This window comes from Perca flavescens, chromosome 19 (assembly GCF_004354835.1).
Source record: "Perca flavescens isolate YP-PL-M2 chromosome 19, PFLA_1.0, whole genome shotgun sequence".
NCBI lineage: Eukaryota > Metazoa > Chordata > Actinopteri > Perciformes > Percidae > Perca > Perca flavescens.
Genome location: NC_041349.1, coordinates 12,542,414 through 12,568,335, shown reverse-complemented (window position 1 = coordinate 12,568,335; position 25,922 = coordinate 12,542,414). Strand labels below are relative to the sequence as shown.

General features: G+C 40.1%; 1 protein-coding gene and 2 long non-coding RNA genes across 3 annotated transcripts in view; 2 read left to right on the top strand and 1 right to left on the bottom strand.

Moving 5' to 3' along the window:
• Window positions 1–15,630, top strand: part of LOC114545635 (uncharacterized) — a 31,136-nt gene extending 15,506 nt beyond the window's left edge. Inside the window, exons 3-4 of the long non-coding RNA XR_003690915.1 lie at window positions 15,423–15,487; window positions 15,592–15,630. This is a non-coding gene — a long non-coding RNA (uncharacterized LOC114545635). The remainder of the gene's footprint in view (window positions 1–15,422; window positions 15,488–15,591) is intronic.
• Window positions 11,392–25,922, bottom strand: part of LOC114545634 (dachshund homolog 2) — a 111,503-nt gene continuing 96,972 nt past the window's right edge. Inside the window, exons 13-15 of the mRNA XM_028564051.1 lie at window positions 25,611–25,778; window positions 23,511–23,576; window positions 11,392–13,187 (exon numbers count right to left, since the gene is read on the bottom strand). Coding sequence (XP_028419852.1) covers window positions 13,150–13,187; window positions 23,511–23,576; window positions 25,611–25,778 — 272 coding nt within the window. The 3' untranslated portion in view covers window positions 11,392–13,149. The remainder of the gene's footprint in view (window positions 13,188–23,510; window positions 23,577–25,610; window positions 25,779–25,922) is intronic.
• On the top strand, window positions 15,700–21,614 carry LOC114545636 (uncharacterized). Its single transcript, XR_003690916.1, has 2 exons — window positions 15,700–15,738; window positions 21,170–21,614. It is a non-coding gene; the product is annotated as an uncharacterized LOC114545636 (long non-coding RNA).

The following is a 25,922-nucleotide window of genomic DNA, read 5'->3' as shown; positions in this document are numbered from 1 at the left end:
AATAAGTGTGCGAGATGAGTGAGATGGAGGAATGAGAATTGGGTGGTATTTATTGTTTTACCATATCAGTAGATGGAGACACACACACACACACATACTGCTCAGTGAGCATGCAAAGTAAATCTTTCCAAGATAACCAACTCAACCACTCAATCCCAGTTAGACTCATGATATAATGTTTTTTTTTTACCAGCTCTACCAGAAGGAATAAAAAGTGTATCCAAGTAGACACTCCTTTTAACAATGTTAAACTCATGTTAAGATCCCTGCTTAAAGGTGCAATATGTAATACTGACAGCTAGTGTTTAAAATAGTTAGTTAGTTACTTAGAGTCGTCTTCCCCCGCCCCCTCCTGCCCAGACTAGAAGTTCCCGGAGGTTACCAGGCTGAGACCGCAGCATCCACAGCAATGTTGCTAGATGCTTGTCTCACATAGCCAGACATTACTTCACAGCACAGCGGAGTAGCTAACGTTAGATGCTGGCTATATTGACAGTCATAAAAGCCCGTGCTCATGCAGAGCTCTGTAGCCAACTGACAGACACACTTCCTCGGCTTAGAATTATGGTAGGAACCGCTAAAAACACAACTACCTTGCCGTCCTCTCCACCCGACTGAACACACTTTATTAGCTTAGAATTACGGCAACAATCGCTAAACACAATGCCATCTCAAGGTCTTCTCTTTCCGATTTACAGTCCCCCTCTCTTGGCTTCAAATAACTCACCGTTGTCGGCTACAGCCGCTGAACAGGCTACACGTTGTAAACAGCAGTGGCCCGCTTGCCTGGTCCTCTGGTAACGTTAGCAGGATTAGCAGGGTTAGCATGGCGCCGTTAGCCAAGACCAGTTGGGATCACTTTACTGGCTGTGTAACCAACTCGGGTACTCATAAAATGCCTGTCCCTTGTAGCCGTGATAAATGCTTAGCTACCTGTTCAGGAGGAAATTAGCCAACTCTGTGTCCTTGGGTTGTTATTCGATTTTAAAAATTTTTTTTTATTTTTTTATTTGGGTTTATTTATTTTCTGCATTTATCTCTCGTTCACACTCCAGTCCAGTTGATGGCGGTAATGCACATTTAAGTTGGTTTGCCAACCGCCAATAAACTAGAAAGAAGAAGAAGATACTGTCGGTACCAAGGGGGTAAGCTTCGCTTCAGAACGCAAACCTACTATGGCGCATAACCAAGTGACTTACTGTCGCACAGTAGAGGAATTACCGTATAGTACAGGAGAAGCTCGCAGGCAGTTTAGACTTACATTAGCTGTTTAGGTTTAATTACTAATGTTAACTAGCATGCTAGTTAGCAATAATTAGCCTGTGCTTATGTTATCTCCTTACATATACCTACACTCTCAGAGATTGGGAATGATTGAGATTTCTCTTGGCACAGCTACCAGAAGACTTACAACTTTCAGACACGTTGCTCACGTCACATTTATGTTTAATTTAAATTTTCAGTTGGAGGCTGCGCAGTAAAGCAAGAGATCACCGGAAAAGTGCTTCTAATAGCCTTCACTGGTCTCCGTCCAGAGCAACAGGGTCTATTGGTCCATTATATATATGTCAATGGTCGGTACACGATGAGGCCGCGGCCACTTCAAAGCATTTAGCAAGCTGGGCAGAGAAGCTAGCGGTGATAACAAGTGCGGAAATGGAAAACTGTTTCGCGTTTTTCCGTTGTGATTCGGCCAGAAACTTCAACATTGTGAGGCAAAGAGATCGTTTTGGAATCTAAAGCTTGGATATTACATTTCTTTGGACTCTTGGGGATTTATGAAAATCAAGTTTTGGTCCACTTTGTACCACTTTGTTGATGAAAGAACAACGACAACAGGTATGCATGCACTCTCGGCTGCGCAGATTACAGCTAAATTGTTTTATTTTCTTTTACTTTGTAACCGTTGTGTACATGGCTTTATATTTTAAAGATTTAATGCTTTAAAGTTATAAAAACGCTCATGAGTGGAAGTTTTATCGAGGTTACAGCGATGCCCCCAGTCACAAAGTGTCCCGTTGACGAGACTGTGATCCTTGAGAGGTTAAAAGTTTATTAATTCTGAACGCGTCTGGCCTGTCTATTTATATTGCACCAAATACGACACTGCTGCACTCCCTTGTGAAGTCGTTTGGATGAAAGGTTCTCAAAATAATCAAAATGCAAACAGACAGACACATAGAGATTCCTGCCTTTATTAGAGATAATATGTTCCGAAGCTTCAAATATTCCATGCTCATTACTACCGAAGCTTCGAAGCTCAAAAAATGGTATTCGGACCAGCCCTAGAAACATGCTGTTTTTTTAGGTCTGGTAGAATCGTTCTCTGTTGATCTTGTTGTTTTTTTTGCTGCTTTCATGGCTGTGCTAACCTTATGGGTTTACGTATTTATAGGTATATCTGGCAACCCGGCTTGGCTGTCAAACTGGGCAGTTGATAACAACACATAAATTCCGTCACGGAACGAAAATTTCAAAAGGAGAAAATACTGGCATTAGCATTGTTGTCAGAAAAGATAGTACATAGATACTTAGTCATCCCGAGGGAAATTTTAGAAGTGGTTTAGTATTTAAACTTAGCATGTTTCCTTAATATCTGATGATGCATTGGGGCCATTTTTGGATTTATTACAATAAATATATTCCTTTTTTGACCTTTTTTAAATGCACATTTTTCAAATATTTTCTTAAATTAACTTAATGCACCCTGGATTATTTGTGAGGGCATTTATTTATAAATTGAGGATATGTGCGAGTGAAAACATTTTGGAAAGCAATGAATTAGGTTAATGCATTCATTATGTCAATGGGGGGTGTGTGTGTGTGTGTGTGTGTGTGTGTGTGTGTGTGTGTGTGTGTGTGTGTGTGTGTGTGTGTGTGTGTGTGTGTGTGTGTGTGTGTGTGTGTGTGTGTGTGTGTGTGTGTGTGTGTGTGTGTGTGTGTGTGTGTGTGTGTGTGCGCGCGCGCGCGTCGGGGGTAGTGATGACCTCCTCCAGCTGTCTTTGGATAATGAGAAGCTGTCAGCAGCAAGAGGACACCACTCACACACACAAACAAATGCACATGATATTTGCACACTAGAAGACCCACACTGTAAGACAAACTGACACAAAAACACACACACAGTCTATCTTGCTCACTCGTAATGTGGTACCTGTAACTCCGGATTTCCATTGGACGCGGCTCCGCTGCGTGCTCCGCCGTCCGTCAATACCCACCAGGTCCGGATTTGTTGGGGCACGGCTGCAGCCATGACTGACAGCTGAAGTCACGAGGACCCACGAGATCTCGCAAATTCACGTAGAATAGAACCACAAAACCAACAACAGTTAGTTTCCATCCAGAGGAGTAGAGGGGAAACAGCTCTGTGCTGTGTTTTGCCATGTGATATGTGATAATACTGATTGCCCAAATCACTATTCGAATGCTTTGTTCTTTATTCATTTTATTTTATTTTAATTATCTATGCGTAACCCCCAAAAAATCCAGAATAGCCCATAAAATAAGGAACAGTAATCCCACGTTATTAATTAACGCATCAACAATAATTCTAATCTGTTATTCTCAGATGGAGCGCTGGTGCGGCGCTGTCCCGGGTACTGAAATCGATAGACTGACAGACAGAAAAACATGTCACAGCCTGCCTTACTTCATCCTGGCGCCTGGCCTGAGCTGAGTCATGCATGTTACTGTCGGGATGCAAGATGTTGGAAAAGTCAAGAATACTTCCCACCTAAGCCCCAAAAGTGATATTTGGTCAGCTCTAGATTCAACTCACAAAATAAAGCTTGTTTATGTTACTTTGCAGAATGCAGCATGCACTTACTGATGTGCTGTAAACCTTGTAATTCAATAATGGACCTTTTTATTTAGTCCAGCATCTTTCCGTCTTCATAAATTTTACTATTTCTCCGTCCTCCCTCGTCATGAAAACACAGGTTTATTGTGATTGTGTACACACACACACACACACACACACACACACACACACACACACACACACACACACACACACACACAAACACAAGCAGGTTGGACCCCAGGGCTCAGTTTGGGAGGAAACTCCCTTTCTAATTTTCCTCATAAAGACTCTAATGAAGACTAATGATGGAGCGAGGTGTGTGTGTGTGTGTGTGTGTGTGTGTGTGTGTGTGTGTGTGTGTGTGTGTGTGTGTGTGTGTGTGTGTTAAAAGCCTGGCTGTTCTGTCTGGGAATGTCTCTGTTCTCCTCTCGCTCCTTCCTCTTTCTATCATTTAGCCCCTTTTACAATTTTTTCCATCCCCCCTTTTTTGTTTCCTCCCTTTTTATTTTCTCTTTCAGTCCTTTCATGTTTATTGTTTTTGTGTCTTTTCATCCTCCTGTTCTCTGTTTGTACGTTGTCATCTCTTTCTGTCGTTTTAGCCCTCTTTCATTCTTTTGTACTTTCTCCTTTTTGGTCTATCTCTTTCTGTTTTTACATCTTTCTAGTTCCCTTTTTTATGTTTCCCTCTTTCATTTCCTCCTTCCTCTTTGAACCTCAGACCATAATTAAAACTCATCTGATAACATAATAATATTAGCTGTGATGGAAATAATGACATCTAATGAGAGACTGATCATTTTAAAGGACTGTGGTAATTTTTATTTCCCGTTAGCGGGACAACATCAGCTGTACAGCACAATAGTGTAGTTTATGTACTATTTGAAAGAGACAAAAAAATATACTTGAAGCCTAAAGCATTTTTTTTTTTGGGGGGTTGTACAATTTCCCATAAACGGGAGTTTCGAAAACCTACCGCGGTCTTCACAATAAAACATCTTTGGTGATACGTCACACAAGTCATTAGTTTTGAGGTAAGTGCTGTTATCTGCCAATTTCGCTAACGTTGTTGTTAACATGTTTAACGTCATAATGGAAAGCAAGCTCGTTGGCTTGTCAGCTAAGATCAGCGAATTGTGTTGTTAGCCTACAATGTTAGTTCAATGTGAATGCTAATACGGCACCGGTGCCTTACCGACCGGTATCTACCGGACCGAATAGCAACCCGGATTTCGGTGCCACTTAAATGCCTGCACTTCTCTCTGATGCTCCGAAACGGACATTAGAGGCAACTGAAACATGTCACGTTAGTTAACGCTACACTTGGCAGCAGGTAACGTTAGCCTACCGTTAGCTAGCAGCTGGAGTAAACACGGTTAAAATGCTGACGGCTAAACACTAAACACCTTTTTCAGCCCTTCTGAGTTTGCAGGTATGCTAAAGAGACACCTTCAGGTAAAGCACAATTGAAGCTTGGTTCATGTTGGTTTAAAGGGCTGGTTCATCTACCTTACAAAAAAGTCAATCAGACAAAGTACAGTTGAGGTGAATACTGAAGGCCAGATGTACGTACATTTGCGAATGTAGCGTTATCTGCACCATGGCCAACCAGCAGAAAGCCCACGCTGTGATACTTTAGCTTACGTCGTATTTACCAAACCTGCAGTTCATCGGGTAATCAGCGCCTTTCCCCGCCCACTATACCGTAAATTGCGCTGTAGCAAAGCGTTAAGTACTGGTGCTATGATGCGGCTGAGTGCAGACTGCGATATTCCCACTGCTGATGCTAGGACTGTTTGAAATGATCCTGATGCCAATATTTGTAATGAAGCGAGGAGTTTAACAACTGCTGGAATGGAATGTGAACGCTGAGTCGGAGATTCGACGTCATCTTTGATTTCTTCCAGTAACTGTAATATTACACGGCTGCTCAATCTGTAACGCCTAATGATTTCATGTTCACTCAACTGAAAAAGTGTGATCCTTGTGGCAAAAATCTTTTCAGCTCGTCTCCTTGGCCTATGTCTTCGTCTTGCTCAGATTACTGCTCCCATTTCACCAGGAGGCGTATGCAAGGAAACCCACTTGCGGCTGGTTTACACCTGCTGTTAAGAGGCGGAGAATTTTCACCGCAAAATAGAGGCGCGCTGTCACGGGCAGTTTTTGTACATACCGCGGCATACATAATTAGGCGCGCTTTACGCTTCCCCCTCCCATCTCTTTATGGGAAACTCCCACTTTCCCCTTGACCCACCCGTGAATGCATATGCATGACACGGATAAGCACAATTTGCCATTTTCAGTTTCCGCGACAGGCAGTCTGCGCTTTTACCTCAGTGCGGCCTGTTTGTACATACCTCGTCATGCTTATACGTGCACGTTGCAAAACAGATACGCCTGAAGTGGGTGCAAAAGCGTTAGTACATCTGGCCCTGAGTCACTTTGGATAATCCACAGACTAATGGGATTAGAGGTGTTGAAATTAATCAATCAATGCATCGAATCGTGGACATGGACAATGCTGCATTGATAATCGGCCTGGCCATAATCGATTATTTCTCTTTACAATTTAATGTAGGTCTAACAACATTTCTTATGTTTTGCACGTTCAGGAAGTGCCATGTGCTCAGTGCTGTAGTTTTATGTATCCAATTTATTTAGTATTGGAGCACTGCAGAATGTTTTGTTTTTGAAGCTTGAAAAGCTATGTATTAAATATCCTACATGGCTTCAATAGAAAAATGTATATGACGCATCTGCATCGAGATATCGAATCGCGGACGTGATAATCGTAATCGAATCGGGAGATCAGTGAAGATTCCCACCTCTATAATGGGCACTATTTCTTAGTTCCAATAACCTAACATTCTCTTGTCAAGCCACATGTAGCACTACTTTTTTACTCTGTCTGTATTTACAGGCACGCTATTTTAGACTCTTTAAGAGTTGAATGAAAATAGATCATGTTTTGCTGCATTTCTCCCCCAGTAAAAACCACCAGCCCTGGTACACAGAATATGATGCATTTTATGTTTTGAGTTTGTTTGAAGGAAATAACAAGTGAGTCGTTAGATTGACCAATAGTGGTGTTTTTGGGTGGAATTGCCCTTTAAAAATCAATAATAAACCTTTTCATGAAGGGTCACTGTTTGTCCCAGACATGTTTCTCACTTTTTATCTTTTCATTACCCGTCATCCTCTGCCCCTTCTCTCTATCTCTATCTTTAAGCGCACATCATTTCATCATGTTACACCTCTTTCTCTTCCCTCTCTGTCCATCATCTCCCCCACCTCTCTTCTCACTCTTTTCCTCCTCCGTCTTTCTCTCCACCTTTTCCTTCATTTTCTCGCGTGTCGCCTCTCGGATCCTTTAATCTCTTTTCCCACCGCGCTGTCACCTTTTCATCCTTCCTTGTTGCCTCCTTCACTTTCTGTCCATCCTTCTTCATCTCTGGCTATTTTTCCTCTCCGTCGATCGCTCTGTGTTTCTGCCTCCATTAGAGGGAAATGGAAAAAGTGACATCAGCTATTTGGTAAACGGAGAGAGATGGAAGGAGAGAGAGGGAGAAAGACGGAGAAGATGAAACAGAGGATAGAAAAATGGAAAGCAAAGATCAAAAGAGTGACGTTAGGAGTGATTGGGAAAGAGAGGAAAGGAAAACAAGAGAGGAGAGAGTGACAGAGGTGAGAAAGAATTAAAGACAGATGAGGAATAGAGCAAGAGAGGTAGAGATCCATCACAGAGAGAGTGAGAGGCTTCACCTCATTAACCTCGTAATGCAGAGTAAATATACAGTCTAAATGGAAGTGTGTGTGTGTGTGTGTGTGTGTGTGTGTGTGTGTGTGTGTGTGTGTGTGTGTGTGTGTGTGTGTGTGTGTGTGTGTTTCTGTGTGTGTGTGTTTCTGTGTGTGTGTGTTTCTGTGTGTGTGTTTGTGTGATTCCACTGTGTGTGTGTGTGTTTCTGTTTGATTCCACTGTGTGTGTGTGTTTCTGTTTGATTCCACCGTGTGTGTGTGTTTCTGTGTGATTCCACCGTGTGTGTGTGTGTGTGTGTGTGTGTTTTTCTGTGTGTGTGATTCCTGTGTGTGTTTTTCTGTGTGTGTGTTTCTGTGTGATTCCTGTGTGTGTGTGTCTGTGTCTGTGTGTGTGTCTGTCTGTGTGTGTGTGTGTGTGTGTGTGTGTGTGTGTGTGTGTGTGTCTGTGTCTGTGTGATCCCACAGTGTTTCCGTGTGAGAGTGTATTAAAATCCCAGAAAATCATGGAAAGAGAATATGGCATCAAGTTATGTATTTTTTTTTTTTTTTTTTATCATTTCTAATGAAAATACAAAAAACATCTAGGACTGTACACTGAAGCTTGCAGGCAATTTTTTTTTCCAGTGGTCAAATCCCCCTGCAGCCCAAACAGCATTTTCCCCATAGGCCACCATTGACTGTAGAACTGTCGACAGGACACCTTAAACTGCAAACAAGGTGGAATATGACTCTTTCTATTATTAATAAAAAATTCATAATGTTAAGAGGATGGACTTTTTATATTTAAAAACTTCCCTGGAGCCGAGAAAAGTGACGTCGCCACAATGTAAAGTCTCTGGGCAGAGCGGGAACTCGTGGGCCTCTTAAATAAAGTCTTAAATTTAATATTATAAAAACAAGGCCTTAAAAGTCTAAAATTTCATTTACAAAGTATTACAATTTGTTTACAAAGGTCTTAAATATTTCTTGTCAATAAATACCGTAACGTCATAAATAAATGCTTTGTGTGTGTGACGTTACAATTTACTCCGTTTAGTGTGACTTGGATGTAGTACAGGTACCGTCTACGTCAGTGTTTTCTTTACACTCTTCACCGTGGAGTGTGTGGTGTGTCCGCGACACATGGACGTATAATGATAATAATAACAACGGCATAACATGGTGTTTTATTATAAATCCATGGACATGGACATAAGAAAACGTGCTACTAACAAGCTAACGTTAGCTCGTTGGTTAGAATGGGTGTGAAGTGTCTGAAGGTCTGGCCACAGATGCCGACAGGTTGGCTGGAAGATCCGCCTGCCGGTTCCTGATCAGCTGGCAACGGAGAGAGGGCTGGGTATAAGACGATGGGAGTGTCCTGTGTTGGCGTTGCTCCACCTTTTGTAGGGTATGTTGGAAACGCATCCAACACACTAACGCACATTTGACGGCATCACCCACATGTGCCGATCACCGGTGGGAGTGAAAAAAAAAAAAAACAGAGCCCAACTCTTTATCCCCGCTGCTTTCAAGCAACCTTTAGACTCAAAAGCACAACGGGATGAAACAATCACTGAAGCAATTGGCATTTACGTTGGCATATTATATTACATTATATATTATCTTATCCAGCCAAGGTGGAACTAATTGTAACACCTCATAGTGCATTGCACACATTTAAAATTTTTATTATCCTGTTCATTTTGTATTTTTAGTTTAATATAATAAGAGCTCTTCAATTCAATTTTATTTATAGTATCAAATCATAACAGAGTTATCTCGAGACACTTTACAGATAGAGTAGGTCTAGACCACATTCTATAATTTACAAAGCCCCAACAATTACAGTAATTCCCTCAAGAGCAAGCATTAGCAGTGGCTATTGCGACAGTGGCGAGGAAAAACTCCCTTTTAGGAAGAAACCTCGGCAGACCCAGACTCTTGGTAGGCGGTGTCTGACGGGGCCGGTTGGGGGTGTGATGGCGATAATAGTCGCATTAAAGATAATGGAACAGTGACTTTGAAGGTAGTCGTTGTAGTTCATGTCACAGCAGGACGTTGCGGGATGAAACGTGGTGCTGCAGAGCATGGGTGGGTGCAGCAGACGCAGCAGGACGCGGCCGGCATGGTTTTATGTCTGTTAGCCTAATTGCTGGTTTGATTTGCATTGAGAGATGATTTTATGGAAAGTACCCCATGCCAATCTCTAGGTATGGTGAAGGATATGTGATGAGGTGGGGCTGTTTTAATTCCAAAGGCCAAGGGAACTTTATCAGGATGCATAGTATCCTGGATCCATGAAATAACTGGCCTTTAAAAATAAAAACCTGCCTGCCTCTATGGGAATTTAACATAGGGGTGTACTTACTTATGTTGCCAGCGGTTTAGACATTAATGGCTGTGTGTTGAGTTATTTTGTGGAGACTGCACATTTGCACTGTTATACAAGCTGTACACTTAATACTTTACATTGTAGCAAAGTGTAATTTCTTCAGTGTTGTCCCATTAAAAGATATAATGAAATATTTACTAAAATGTGAGGGGTGTACTCACTTTTGTGAGATACTGTAAAAGATGACATTGAGTCCAGCCCTAAAACATCAATGTGTTGAGCCGTCTCATAGACTCATAGATAATGTATATAAAAGTGCACGACGCATCTCCATTTCCTCCCACTGTACAGAAATCAAGCCAAAATATCCCAGATACGGGTGCTAGGGCTGGGCGATATGGACCAAAATTCATATCCCAATATATTATCGATATACGATATATATCCCGATTTATATTTTTTCCGCAAAGTGAGAGCAAATGTTCAGTCAAAGTCAAAGCCAAATATGACATGTCACATGCAGTTTCATAGAAACCGGCTATTTCAGTGAACAGTTGCAAAATGTAATGAATAAATAATAAACAGGTTTCTTCACCTGGTTCAATGCTCAGCTGTTCAAATAACAATAAAATGTGAACATAAATACTGTATAACAGGAGTACCTTTTTTGAAATCAAAGCTCCATAAGGTTTGTTTTAGTTTTTTCCAACTTTTAAATTGTAAAATTTTTCTTCTACACATTTTCAGCGCTTATTTCTACGATCCATATTTTCTAATATAGGGCTGGGCAATATAGAGAAAATCAGATATCATGATATTCTTGACCAAATACCTCGATATCGATATTGCGGCGATATATTCTAGAGCTGACAGTTGGTGCTCTCGCAAAATATCTTCACACTTAGATTTTAGATAAATAATCATTAATAATAGAACAGCTAGAACAGTCTGGTAAGTTCAGAAAAGTACATCACTTCACTGTAATGCAGCCTTTAAAACCGGGAAAAGACACTTATGTCATATCACGATATTACGATATCCAAAATCTAAGACAATATCTAGTCTCACATCACGATATTGATACAATATCGATATATCGCCCAGCCCTAACGGGCGCTGCCATCTGGTAATTTTGGAGCCAATTTTCTGCGCAGTAGTGATCGCCCATACACCCGCCTGACCAATCGCGTACCTGGTTTCATCGTTCCTGGAACTTTTTGGTCAAAAGGAGTCTTAGTTCGGATCTGTGGAGGTTTTACCACCCTGTATTTTTTTTTTTTTTTTTTAAATCCTACACATAATGGCTTTAAATAAAAGGCTTAGTAGACGTCACTCTGTATTTCGGAGCTGAAACACTGCCAACATTCAATAGTATTACTTTTTTATTTTCATGGGGATTGTTAAATTGTTTACCAACCAAAATGTACGGCATGTATGGAAAGAAGCAATTTTGTGTGTGAGAGAGAGAGAGAGAGAGAGAGAGAGAGACACACACACACACACACACACACACAAGACAGCAGTCATTATAATACTGTATATTTGCAGTCAGCTCAAACCCAGAGAACAGTGACAGACTGAGAGATCATCAGGAGAAACAAAATAATAGAAATAAAACAAGGAAACTTTGAATGTTTGTTTCTATCTACACAGGATATCCCTTTTTAACCCTAATCCCGACCCACCCCGACACCACCCGCCCCTTCACCCCTCACGTAACACATTTCAAATAGTAATCAACAAATAAAACACAGTGGAATAAACAAAACTGCAACACAACAGTCTGCACTCGTAGTAGGTCAGAAAATCAGGGAAATCTAGTTTCCTTTGTTGTAGATGAGGAGCGCTTCATTTCACACCTTAAGTACTCCTCTTTACTTCAAGGGGGGGGGCACCATCAAGGATAAGTTCTCGAATCAAAACAAAAGGAATATCGAAATGATAAAGTTTGCACCAGGGCAGTTTAAAAACAGACAAATCAAGCGCTCCTTGTCTTTAATTTGACAAACTCCAGAAACTGGACCAGTACTCCCCGGTCACGAGGGAACGGGGGCCAAAAGGTCCAAAATCATGGAAGAGAATTCAACATACCTTTTTTTTTTTTTTTTTTTTTTTTTTTTTTTTTTTAGGATATAATATTGTGTTTAAAAACCACTCCATTGTAATATAAAAAAAAGGTTGTCTTTTTTATTTTTAGTTTTTTTTTTTATTACTTTTGCATCATTTGAGAAACTGATTTCACAGGTTATTAAGGGTGATAGAAAATACTTCATACACTGAAAAGCTGCATCCAACAGAGAAAATAATGGGAAGAAGCAAGAGATACAAGAGGGAGAGGAACTACTTTATAGAAAAGAAAAAGAGGAATGAAGCTTAGAAAGAGTATAAGAGGGGAAGAAGAGAGAGTTGGATGTAAGGAGTGTACGGAGGATAAAATAAGCCAAATGACAACATAAGAAAAGTTTTCCCATGCATTCTTTTCAGTCCCTGTACAGAAAACAAAAATGAATAAAACAAGAGAGACAGAAATAGCCTCCCAAGTTGTTTTCTTCTTTTTTTTTTTTATCCCTTCGCGATAATTTTTTTACACTTTTTTTCCTAAAGCCCTCCTCCTCCAGTCCTGAGCGCCGCCGATTAGCTGTTTACCGTCCAATCAGAGAGGTGTTGACAGCCAGCCAGCCAGCCAATGAGGTTGACTGAAGGTACTTCAAATCCAGACCCCCTCTGGATTTGAACCTTTTATTTATTTTCTTTTTTTTTACAAACCCATTCTGGTCAGCACCAATTAGAAAACACTCCTGTGGAACACATCGTGTGATTGGACCATTTGAAAAGTAATCCAATCAAATGTGATCCCTGGTGTTATTTTCCCACACGATGTCCGAACCAAAGTGATTTGGTAAAAGGGGCGTCGATGTCAGTCTGGCTTGGGGGGGACTTTTTCTTCCTTGCCTTTGCTCGGGAATGATTTTTTCTTTTTCAAAACAAATGAGGGATGAGAAGTCCCAGTGCAGGGAGAGAGAAAAAGAGGAATGAATTAAGTGAAGTTTGTCTAGAAAGAAGTAGAGAGCGAGAGAGACGACCCCCGGTGAGTCCAAATCGGGGGTGTTTCGCCCTCCTAGTAGTCTCATCGTTTCAAAGCAACATCCAAAAGTTTGCACGTAGAATCCCGCCTCCCGGGGGAGGATGTTGCCGTGGTGAATCTGGGCTGGTGGAGTTTATCTGTGCGTGAGAGGGACGGGGTGAGGGAGGGGGGGGGTTTCTGAAGGCAGAGTCCCTTCTAGAACATCATAGGGGTCTTCAGAAATGACCGGGAATCTGAAAATAAACCCACAACAAGGTATCGGTTAATAAACAAAGCAAGGGACTTGAACTAGCGTCACCTCATCCCCACTGTAAGAAATCACTGTGCTGAGCTCTAAAGGGTTTTAAAAACGTAGATGGAGAGTTCTCAGCGCTTCGGTGCAGATCTAATAAGCTCTGTTCGTACTCGAACGTCATACTTGATGATTATTAAAACAGGACGTTGTTTTTTTAGCTGAACTGGACGCATCTCGTTCTCCCTTTATGCAGCATCCGTTTATGATCGAAATCTCATATCTCCAATTTTGCCAGGGTCGGCTCTCCCTCCCTCTTTTACTTTTTTTTTTCTTTTCTCTCATTTCACCTCCGCGGTTCGCCTTCCGCTCCCCGTAGTGCTTTTGCTGCACCCCACCCACACTGGAGCATGTGTACACACACACACACACACACACACACACACACACACACACACACCTTCCTCTCCCTGCGGTGTCATTGTTTTCTGCGAACGTTGCAAAGTGTTTACATTTCTGCATAACAGCAACCATAAACCTGCCCTCCCTCCTCTTTCCATCCTGCACCTCTCTCTCTCTCTTGCCCTCCACTACCTTTTACTTCATCATCTTACCCTCCTAGTTATGTCCTCTATTCATCATTGTTTAAAAAAGTATATGAAACAGGTTCGATGTCTCTGTGTTTGAATAAAAAAAAATTAAAAAAAAACTTTCTTAAATTTCTCTTTCATCTTGCACTCGCCCCTCGTTTCCTCTTCATATTCCCTGCCTTCCCTCCTTTTCATCCCTCTCATCTCCTGCCCTTCCCTATTTTTATCACTCCGCGATCCACTCAAACCCCCTCGTCTCCTCCTCTTTCATCCCTCTATTCTACATGCATCCCCTCCTCCTCCTCTGCGTCCTCCTGTCCTCTATCGGTTACTCTCATATTATTTTTATCTCGACCCATTCTTCCCTCTGTCCTCTCCTGTCCTTTCTTTTTCTCCTTTAGGCAGCAGGTTTGGCCTGGTGCTTAAACAACTGTCCTGCAACTTAAAAAAAGTCGCAGCTTTGATCCCCCAGTGCTGTCCTTAAAACTTAAACCTGTATCGTGGCCGGGTTGGCTCAGCGGGCGCACATATACTGAGAGGTTTATGCCTCGACGCAGAGCAAAAGCAAAAGCCCAAAAAATTATCTTAAAAAAAAATAATAATAACTTAAACCTGTATCTCCACAAATTCATGTCATTGTGTTTGAATGTTGCTCAGATTTGTACATTTTCTGTGGCTGGATTAATTCTAGTACACTACCTATCTGCCTGACAATTAGGGTGCAACAAATGCTTATTTTCATTATAGTTTGGTCTAATAAAATGCAATCAAATTGTGTGTGTGTGTATATATATGTATATGTGTGTGTGTGTGTGTGTGTGTGTGTGTGTGTGTATATATATATATATATATATATATATATATATATATATATATATATATATATATATATATATATATATAAATGTGATTACACTGGCATACAGTGATCGACATATACTTTCTGGTTTCTTCACTCTGACGGTAAACTGAATTTCTTTGAGTTGTGAACAAGACATTTGAGGACGTCATCTTGAGATACACTGATCGACATATCTTTTTGTAACCATTTTATAGACCAAACAACTTAATCAAGAAAGTAATCGACAGATGAATCAATCATGACAATACTCGTTAATTGAAGCCCTTAACGACTACTTTAATTACTTTACATTAATTGAATTAATCGATATATTTTTTTGTTCTATAAAATATCAGAAAATTGTTAAAAGAAAATACATTTCGGAAGATACATTTTTCAATTATTGATAGCAGCGTCAAAAATCAAGTATTTAATAGGGATATATTTCAGAATAAACTACACTGGTCATGGCCAGTATGACAGTGTTTATTAATGTGCATTTAATAAACCAAAACCAGCTGATGTGAGAATCCATCTTTAACTTTGGGAAGCTGTTGCCAATGTCAGATGTGTGACGTTCACATTCCCACGTACAGTGTTTCCCAAAAGGCAATGTGGTTAAAATGAATATCCTATTTATTTAATATTCTGCTTTACATCATACAAAAGAGGACATAGGTTTTTAATCATATTCAACAGAATTTTAGAAACGCAAAAAGATCCTATGACAATACAATTTCACTTAAGGCGATTTAATAATAAGTGATATTTCCAAACATTTAATATTTAGCATCTTGTTTTCCAGGTTTCCGAGATGTTCTTGGAGCTTTTCTCACCACCGTCCACAATCTGTTTAAAGTTCCTCCAGCCGTGAGTATCTTCTAGAGGACTTCTTCCACAATATTACTTTATGTACTGTATGAAGAATTTTAAGTTTAAGTTTTTTTTTTTTTTTTTTGGGGGGGGTATTTTAGGCCTTTATTTTTTATAGGACAGCTGAAAACATGAATGGGGAGAGAAAGGGGGAAATACATGCAGCAAAGGGCCGCTGGTCGGAGTCGAACCCACGGCCGCTGCGTCGAGGAGTAAACCTCTACATATGGGCGCGCGCTCTCTACCAGGTGAGCTAACCAGGCGCCCACAAGAGGGATCTTTTTTGTGTTTATTAATTGTATTCTTTTGCTCATCTTTCCTTGTACCTTTTTGTGTTACTATTCCACTCTCTGTGTGTGCGCGCGCGCGCGTGCGTGCGTGCGTGCGTGCGTGCGTGCGTGCGTGTGTGTGTGTGTGTGGGTTGTCCTGGTTAAAAATGACGCTGACCTGCCTTGTTAAACGTATCGGCTGGGTACGGAAATGTTACCAGGTCTCGGAACAAGGTCACATTTTTCAAAAACTACCTCCTGAGGAATCTGCGCACTCCTCCTCCTCCCTCTCCTCTCCTCCTATCCCAGACATCCCTTTTTCCGACCAGCTTTTCTTCTCATGCCATCTTCACTTCTGTTCTTTACCCTTTTTCTTATCCTTCATTAAGCCGCTATCTCTTTTTTTTGTCTCCTGTTCCTCTTCATTTTTTTCTTTTGACCACATCCCTTTCTTCCGACTGCTCTCCATCTTTCATTCCTTCTTTTCCACCTCCTCTCGTCCACAGATTGTCCCGCTCTCCTTCTTTTGCTGCCATGTCTTACTACTCTTTCATTTCTTTCATCATTTCCCCCATCCTCTTCATCCTTTTTTCATATTATTTTATGACTCCTCTGTCTTTCCTCTAATATTCTATCAATTTCATTATTTCCTCCTCCTTTTTTATTTTAGCTCTCATCACCTCTCTTTTCTCCCCACTCCTCACTCTCTCCATTTCTCCACTTTCTTACCCCCCACCTGTTCTTCCTGCCCTTAAAAACATCCTCTCAATTTCTATCAACTTTAGCTCACACCTTTCTTATCCTCTTTTCTCTCCAGTCATCTCTCATACCTCAACTGTTTTTCTCCTGATATAGCTAACTTATCCTCACCCCCCAATCATTTTATTTTCTCTTCCCCTTCTTAGTTTCCCCATCCGCTTTCTCCTCTTTAACTATCTTTAAATCTTTCTTCTCCTCCAACTCTTTTTTTCTACCCCTACTTACATACAATGTATTATTTCCTGTCTTTTTCTTCTTCTCATTTTTTTATTTCTTCACTTCTGTTCTTGTCCTCTCCCCTCTATATCCCCTCTCATCACTCTTTTCTCCCCAATCCTCTATAGTTCCTCTCATCCTTTTCATTTGTCCTCCCCCTCAATCTCACTTTTTTCTCCTTTCTACCTTCTCTTCTCAATTTAGTTCCTCTCCTACTTTTGTCCATCCATTTTTGCTCTCTATCCTTTGTCCTACTTCCTCACTTTTCCCCTCCCCCATCTCCTTTGCCCTCTCTTCTTCCTCGCTTTCTTCCCACATCTCGTCTAATATTTTTACTGGCCAATTAGTCCGGTCAGCTTTAAACAACTGAGATAAACCAATCTTACTCCTTTTAACCCTCTCTCTCTCCACCCTGCTTGTCCTTTTTCGCTCTCCCTCTCTCTTTCTGATTGTAATGCAATGTCTTTCTTTGTATTCAGCAGTTTTCTCCACACTCGTTAATTAAGAGTGTGGAAGGTGAGAGAGGCAGGGGAGGTGTGTGTGTGCCACCGTAGGTGCAAAATGCTTTTATGGCAGGAGGTGTGTGTGTGTGTGTGTGTGTGTGTGTGTGTGTGTGTGTGTGTGGTGTGTGTGTGTGTGTGTGTGTGTGTGTGTGTGTGTGTGTGTGTGTGTGTGTGTGTGTGTGTGTGTGTGTGTGTGTGTGTGTGTGTGTGTGAGAGCAAGGCAGCAAAGGGGTCCTACTGGGCCAATCAACATTAATGAAATCAGGTGGTGTGTGTGTTTGTCAGAGTGCTTGGCTTGCAGAAGAGAGGGGATCTAAAAGGGGTCTAAAGAGGAGAGAGAGCTAATTAGAGTTCCCTGTCTCACCAGTGTGTGGATCAAACACACTAAAATACACACTTATAGGTACAGACTACACACAGGTTGAGTGAGTGTGTGTCTGTATATATTCATTTATACACACGCAGAGTTTCAAATGAAGGTTTTCAATGTCAGGGAGGACTGAGCACAGCTGGTGGAAAGAGACGACACATGCACACACACACGCACACACACTGCACTTGGCATAATGCATTCCTCGAGTCCATAAATGTAACCTAATTTCTGAGTCTTAACCCTCCAACAATCTTTTGCGAAAGTGAGGACAGGACATAGTCAAAAGAAATCGTGTGTGTGTGAGAGCTCCGCTTTGTGTCAATATGCAGTGAGGACAGATAAGCTTGCCCTTAGGCGCTCAGACGCTTTTGGAACCAAAATATGGCACCGAAAGATAAGTAATTTTTCGATACTCATAGGATCGGAGTATTTTTCGGTGCCATAAAAGTATCGACGTTAGGTACCCAGCCCTAATTACACTATGATTTTTTTTACCTACTACTATGACTTTTTTATTTCTTTTTTTACCAGGTTGCTGCAGTAAGGACTGAACCTTAAAAGGTCACATATTAAGCTTTTCCGTGTTTTTTGTCATACCTACAATGTTATAATGTTGGATTTTCATGTTAAATGTTCAATTAATGAGGTAAACTTATATTAGACAATTCCCCGTGAGCTAAAACGTTCAGATTTCCAACTGTTCTGAACACTCCGGTTTCAACAGTTTTTTCTACTCTCGGCTAAGTGTTACACAACTCTAAGCTGGCCTTCTATGATCGGTCATCTGCTCCAAGCATTGACTGTAAATATTAATATTAACAGTCTATGGCTCCAAGTAGGCAGGACTGGAGTGTTTTTTTATAAGCCACTGAAAATTCCCATGTAACTACATTCTAACGGCAGTAAACAATGTCATCTTGGCTGCCAGTAGCTAAATTTCCATCCACTTGTCAATCGAATTATCTGAAGTTTGGTAAAAAAAAAACTCTTGCGAATAAAGATGGTGAAAGTGTGTTTCCATCCAACACCTTTAAAGCAAATAAAAACCTGTGCGTAATGACGTCACATGCTGTTTTGCGATTAAATTGGTATATTGAATTGATTTGAGACATTTTAAAGTGTTTCCATTCATTTTTGCACTGAATCGCACAAGATTCAAACAAAGTTTTGCTAGACAGAAGTAGTTGTTGTTGTTAATATTAGAAGCCAAGCTATAAGCTCTGATGGGCTTTTGGCTGAGGATCTGATCCAACTCATCAAAAAGGTGGAACTTGCCTTATATTTTCCTTCCGGCACCGCTGCGAGACAACTCGCTAAAGCTTAACGTGGATTAATATCTAAACAACGATCAATCATCACCAGATGTATCATGGTCATATCTTGTCATGAACACTTAAGCCTGTCAAAAAAACTAAATCGAAATCCAACAATTATAGAGGTTATCTCACGTTAATGTGTCAGATAACGTCCATAATATTTGGACATTGGGTAGATTATTTGACAGTTTTCCGTGGTTATGATGGGTAATATGAGAGAGAAATTTGGTGATGATTGATCATTGTTTAGGTACATTAAACCACGTTAAGCTTTTTCACGTTAGAATGTCCCTGTTGTAACCTTTGTTGTTCATTTCCTTCGCGAGCTCCTGATAAATGATGGCGTTTCTTAGATTTTTGCTATCTAAAAAAGCTGTTATATTTTTCTGGTAAATTAAAAAGTATCTCGTCTCCTCGTTTGTCCACTTACATCTGTCATGTGTGCAAACAGAGCGGAAATACACGGGGCGGAAATGAACTGAAACTTCTTCGTTTTATTGCGGGTTGCAACCATAAGATGACCTAAAACTTAATCGCAATTCATTATTTATTCGGCAAATAACGTTTCCATCAGCGTTTATCGCATAACCTGTATATCGATCAAGAGAAAATCCGATGAGACTGAACGTATTTTCTTTGAGTCGATATTAATGAAATTCTATCGGATTTTACGGTTTCCATAAGGCATTTTTCATTTGATATCACTTAATTCGGATAAAAGCGGGTCGATGGAAACATAGCTAGTGTTGTTAAATTCTCCCCAATTCCGGGTCACATTACTCCTGAAACATTTTCTGTTAGTAGTATTTGGTTTAAAAAAAAAAATTTCACTGTAGAAATTGCTGCTATATTCTATTAGTGTCAACCCGCTAACTAAAGTTATTAAACAATGTCATCTTGGCTGCCAATGTTGTTAAATTCTCCCCAATTCTGGGTCATATTACTGCTGAAACATGTCCGATTGGGTGTGTTTGGTTTAGAAGCCTTTATCTGTGATTTTTGACGGTAGAAAGTGCTGCTTCGTTCCACTACAATCTAACGTTAGCATACTGCTAATTGTTAAGTAGGTAGATGCTAATGCAACATAGCTGTGATCTCAGCCAATGCTGGTCATTTCTCCCCAAATTCCGGTCACTTTACTGCTGGGTCCGGTTGTGTAATCTTTGGTTTAGAAGCTTTCATTGGTAATTTTTCACGGTACAAAGTCCTGCTATATACTCGGTTGTAGTAGCTCTAGCTTCAACTAGTGAGACACGGAGCGGAGGCTCTGGAGTTTTCTGGCCCTTGATGCGATTCTTGTTTTCCAGCGTAGCCCTTAGTGAAACGGAATTTGACACCCCTGTTCTAGTACAAACACAAAATGCAAGTATAATCCTGAAAATGCTATATAATAGTTATACTATAATAGTTGCCCTTTAATACATAAGGCACAGGCTCAACCACTTCTTTGACTTTTTGTGACATACTATACTTTTTTCTTGACATTCTTAGACTTTATTTCTGACTTCTTTGACACACAGTGATTATTGACATACTATTCAGACTTTTTTCAACATACTATGGCTTTTTCAACACGATTTCTTTTGACTTTTTTGACATGCTATACTTTGACTTTTTTTTTCGACATACTATACCAGGGTTTCCGCGAGGTCCTAAATAATTTTAAAAGGTCTTAATTTTCTTATGTCCATGTAACGCTACCTCTAATTCTAAATCTAGTTCTTTCGCTAGTATAAATATAATACACTGTAAATGTACAGATTATTATACTCAGTTTAGCTTTTATTCAATTTGAATACATGTATTTATTTTGCAAGTACTTTTGTGACTGCATTTCGTTGTAGTTTTATGTTGTGATATAGGTCTTAAATTTCATTCATAAAAGTCTTAAAAACTCTTAAATTTGACTTGGTAAAACCTGCAGAAATCCTACTATGACTTCTGTTTTTTTTTTCGCCATACTATACTGACTTTTTCGACATGCCTTTTTCAACATACTATGATTTTTTCTGATTTACTTTTGACATTTTGTGACTTTTTCGACACTATTACTGTTTTTCGACATACAACTTTTTTTGACTATTTTACGACATACTATGTTTTTTTTTTTTTTTTTACATTTTTCAACGTTTTATGATTTTTTTAACTGACTTTTTAAACTAAACAATACTTTTTTTTTTTTTTTTTTTTTTTTCTTCAACGTACTGTGAAATGTCTGTCTAAAATGTTATGGAAAACTTCAGCTTTCTAGCACCCACCAACTCCCAGGACCTAAAGTGGGTGTCCAGCATCGACACAGTAATCAAAAAGGCCCAGCAGAGGATGTACTCCGTGCGCCAGCTCAGAGCCTGCTTCAGGAGCTGATGCTCCAGTTCTACACTGCAATAATCAAGTCTCTTGCAGACCCATCACAACCTGTTCTCTTTTCCCCTCTTATAGGCATAACAAAACACTGTATGCCAAAACAAAGTTTCTTCCTACAGGCCATCACTCTGATGAACACATGATACTGACATGTATATGCATTTACCGTACATATCCACCCATGTCATGTTTATAAAGCAACCTGTTACATTAACCATTCAATATTTATTCCACTACTGTATTATTGTTTATAATTGACAGAAACAGTCTGACATTGCATGTTGTTGTATTGTTTGTATATCAATAAAGCTGCTTCCATTTGGGTTTTTTTTTATAACCGAGTTGGGCGATATGGAGAAAGTCAAATATCACAATATTTTTCGACCAAATTAATCAATGTCGATATTGCGACGATATTGTACATACTGTACTGTAATGAAGCCTTTAAAACAAGGAAAAGAAAACACAGTGTCAGTGTGAAAAAAATAAGTCATAGTATATACAAAAAGTAATAGCATAATATGCTGAAAAAAATCATTAAAAAAGTCATAGTATAGTATGTTGAAAGAAGTCAGTTTAGTATGTCGAAAAAAAAAAAGTCATAGTATAGTATGTGGAAAAAATCATAGTATAGTATGCTGAAAAAAAATCATGAAAAAGACTATAGTATGTGGGGAAAAAAAGTCAGAATAGTATGTTGAAACAATTTCAGAAAAACAAATCATAGTATAGTATGCTGAAAAAAATAGTCACAGTATATACAAAAAAAGAAAAAAGTCATAGTATGTGGAAAAAAGTAATAGTATAGTATGTTGGAAAAAGTGGAAAAAAGTCGTAGTATTCACCTTATTCAGCCCCGCCCATTTTTTTAATTTCCTGTCTTTAAACTTCCGGTCGGCTAGCTACGGTTAGTTACATACGTTGAAAAACGCCGCAAATCAGGATGGAGAGGCTAACGCGGGAACGGACGAAAAGCAACATTGAAAGGTCGGATGGATGGATTATACTTCGCTACCTGAGGCTACTGAACTCCACCGAGTGGGTAGATGACATGCGGCGGTGGCCTCAGGTGTCATATGGGGATATTTTATCATATATATTTATGATATATAGGGAGCCTTTTTCATCACAGGAGTAACATATCCCAAACATTTCTCGGGGTATGGGTGTTGGTCAGATGGTCTGCCGTCCACAAAATGAAAAGAACAGACGTAGGGCTTTTTTCTGAGGTTTCTTTAAATTTAGTTGCATTGTTGCAAGGATACTTGTCTTTTAATCCCATTGTTATGTCAGCCCCGCACTGAAAACATAATGCTGGACATCTTCACTAAAATAGGTAATGTGCCAATGTACTGCAATGGACAGAGTTGCTCAACTGGAAGTTCAAAGACAAAACGGAACAAACATGGTGCCCCCCTCGTTGATGCGCGGAATACTATGTCGAAAAAAAAAAGTCATAGTATAGTATGTCGAAAAAAAAGTGATAGCATGTCAAAAAGTCATAGTATGTCGAAAAAAACGTCATAGTATATATAGTATGTTGAAAAAAGTCACATGCTGTAACAAAACATAAAAGCTTATGGTAACGTATGCCATAAGATGTGAAAAGGCCTTGTGTAGTATCTCACTGAAAGTAAAATTATGGTATGCTATGAAAAATCATAAAATAAAATCAGACTAAGCCATACATTAAAAAAAGTAGCATGTCAAAAAAATCATAAAAAAGTCCTGACATACCTTTTTATGACATTTCAATGTTTTTTTATGACATACTATACTAAACTCACTGACCAAATGTCTATAGTCCTCACTTACTGAAAATGTTGCCCTTTTCCAACATGTCTTTACTTTCCAAGAATGTTCTCATTTGAAAAAGATGTCACTTTTCCAGAAATGTCTTTACTTTCCAAAACAAATGAGCATTTTCCAAAACTCTCCTCACCCTCAAGGTCTACGTTTCAACTTGGCCCTCAGCACAAACACACAAGTGGACACAACCTTAAAACAAATATTTCCACACTGTTACACACTGACATCAGCTGAATGAAATATTTCCACACGCTCACACATGTGTCTGATAAGGTGCATACATCAAAGGGAGGCCACAGTGTCTCTGTGTCTGCTTAATGTCTCCACTAATCTAGCCTGGGCCCCAACACACACACACACATATGCTTACCACGTGTGTGTGTGTGTGTGTGTGTGTGTGTGTTCAGGTACCTTGTACAGCGCCGTTGTCTTGCTGGTTTCCATTAAGTTCAGGTTTATCCTCGGCTACAGCAGCGTCTGGTATGAAACACAAAGACAAGACAGAGTCTCAGTGGGTCGTCCAATAAAAATAAAAAAAACAGCACCTTGTAACCGTGTGCAGGTAAAAAAAAAGAAAAAACTAGATTTACAAAGAAGTCACTAACAACCATTTGTCCACCTTTAGAGACTGATAATGCACCCAAAATATATTTGGAGTAACACCGGAACGGTGGCTTTAAATTGTATTTTTATCGAGCTGCAACTAATGATTACTTACATTATTGCTTAATCTGCTGACTATTTTCTCAATGAATTGTCTATAAAATGTCAGAAAATGCAAAACAATTTGCCCAAATTGCTTGTTTTGTCTGGCCAACAATCCAAAACCCAAATATATTAAATTGAATATCATATAAGATGAAGAAAAGCAACAAATCTCCACATCTAAGAAGCTGGAACCAGCAAATATTTGTTTTGGTTTTTGGCTTGGTTAAAGTGTCCCGTACAGTATTGGTCAACTGGGATGGCTGTTTTAGCATTCGTTTGCAGTAAAGCTACACACAGGAGATCAAAATGCACAATTACTGCCGCTGGTGATTACGCTGAACTTTATGGAAGGAAGACAGCAGCAGCAGCCTGTTTTTAAGAGCTTCAGTCAACAACAGCTCAGACACAACAAGGTAAACACAAGGCTAGAACCGCGTCCCTACAAAACATGTCCCCTACTTTCCAGAACATGTCATGATTCTCCAAAATTTCCTCACTTTCCTAAAATGATGTCGCATTTCAAACTGACCTTACCCAAATATTTGGACTCCCAACATTGCAAAAAAGAAACTCAATTTCCCAAAATGCTGTTAGATTTTGAACCGTTCTCACTTTTCAAAATGTTCACACTTCGCAAAAGATGTCCCTCATTTCCCAAAACAGATTCAATCAAAGAAAAGGAAGAAATAAGACCAACAAAAAAATGAGAAAGAACTGTAGAGTGAAACATCTAATCGAACTAAGAAGCAAAGAAGCAAATAAAAAATGTAATCCAAAGAATCCAAGCTTGAAACTAGAAAGAACAGTAAGGGTGTTAGAACGATTCCTTAAAGGTCCTATGACATGGTGCTCTTTGGATGCTTTTATATAGACCTTAGTGGTCCCTTAATACTGTATCTGAATTCTCTTTTATATAGGCCTTAGTGGTCCCCTAATACTGTATCTGAAGTCTCTTTTATATAGGCCTTAGTGGTCCCCTAATACTGTATCTGAAGTCTCTTTTATATAGACCTTAGTGGTCCCCTAATACTGTATCTGAATTCTCTTTTATATAGGCCTTAGTGGTCCCCTAATACTGTATCTGAAGTCTCTTTTATATAGGCCTTAGTGGTCCCCTAATACTGTATCTGAATTCTCTTTTATATAGACCTTAGTGGTCCCCTAATACTGTATCTGAAGTCTCTTTTATATAGACCTTAGTGGTCCCCTAATACTGTATCTGAAGTCTCTTTTATATAGACCTTACTGGTCCCCTAATACTGTATCTGAAGTCTCTTTCCCGAAATTCAGCCTTGGTGCAGAATTACAGCCACTAGAGCCAGTCCCACAATGAGCTTTCCTTAGTATGTGCCATTTCTGTGTCTGTAGCTATTGAGGAGGAGAGGGGGGGGGGCAAGGTGGAGGGTGGGGGTGTGGCCTTGACCAACTGCCACTTTTCTCGTTTGAAAGCCATGATGTCTCTCTCTCATGGGTGGGCCAAATTCTCTGGGCGGGCAAAGCAGAGAAAGAGGAGGTAACCTTGCTCCTTATGACCTCATAAGGAGAAGATTCCAGATCGGCCCATCTGAGCTTTCATTTTCTCAAAGACAGAACAGGATACCCAGGGCTTGTTTTACACCTGTCGCCATTTCTAGCCACTGGGGGACCAGAGGCAGGCTGGGGGAACTCATATTAATGTTAAAAAACCTCATAAAGTGAAATTTTCATGCCACAGGACCTTTAAAAAACAGGGAAACATTAAAGAAACCCGAGCGAGCAGTAAAAGAGTATAAGAAAACTAAAGTAACAAACATGGCGTCGTACCGTTCTTGTTGTTGTTTGCCGTGTGCAGCGGCTCAGGGGACGGGGAGGACGAGGACGAGTGTTTCAGAGCGTCCTCCACCCTTTCCCTCCTCTTCGACTCAAACTCCAGCGCCTCCTGCAGCTTCCTCTTGGCCTTCTTCTCCTTCTTCAGGCGCTTCTGGATGGAGGCTGAGGGAGGAAGACGAGGAAGACATGTGATCACATGAGCGGGGAGGGGGGGGGGGTCATCTTGAGTTCAGTTTGGATGTTTCAAAGTGTGGTTGCATGAGCTACTTTTCCATAACCCCAGTCTGGAGAAGCATGGAAGGAGTA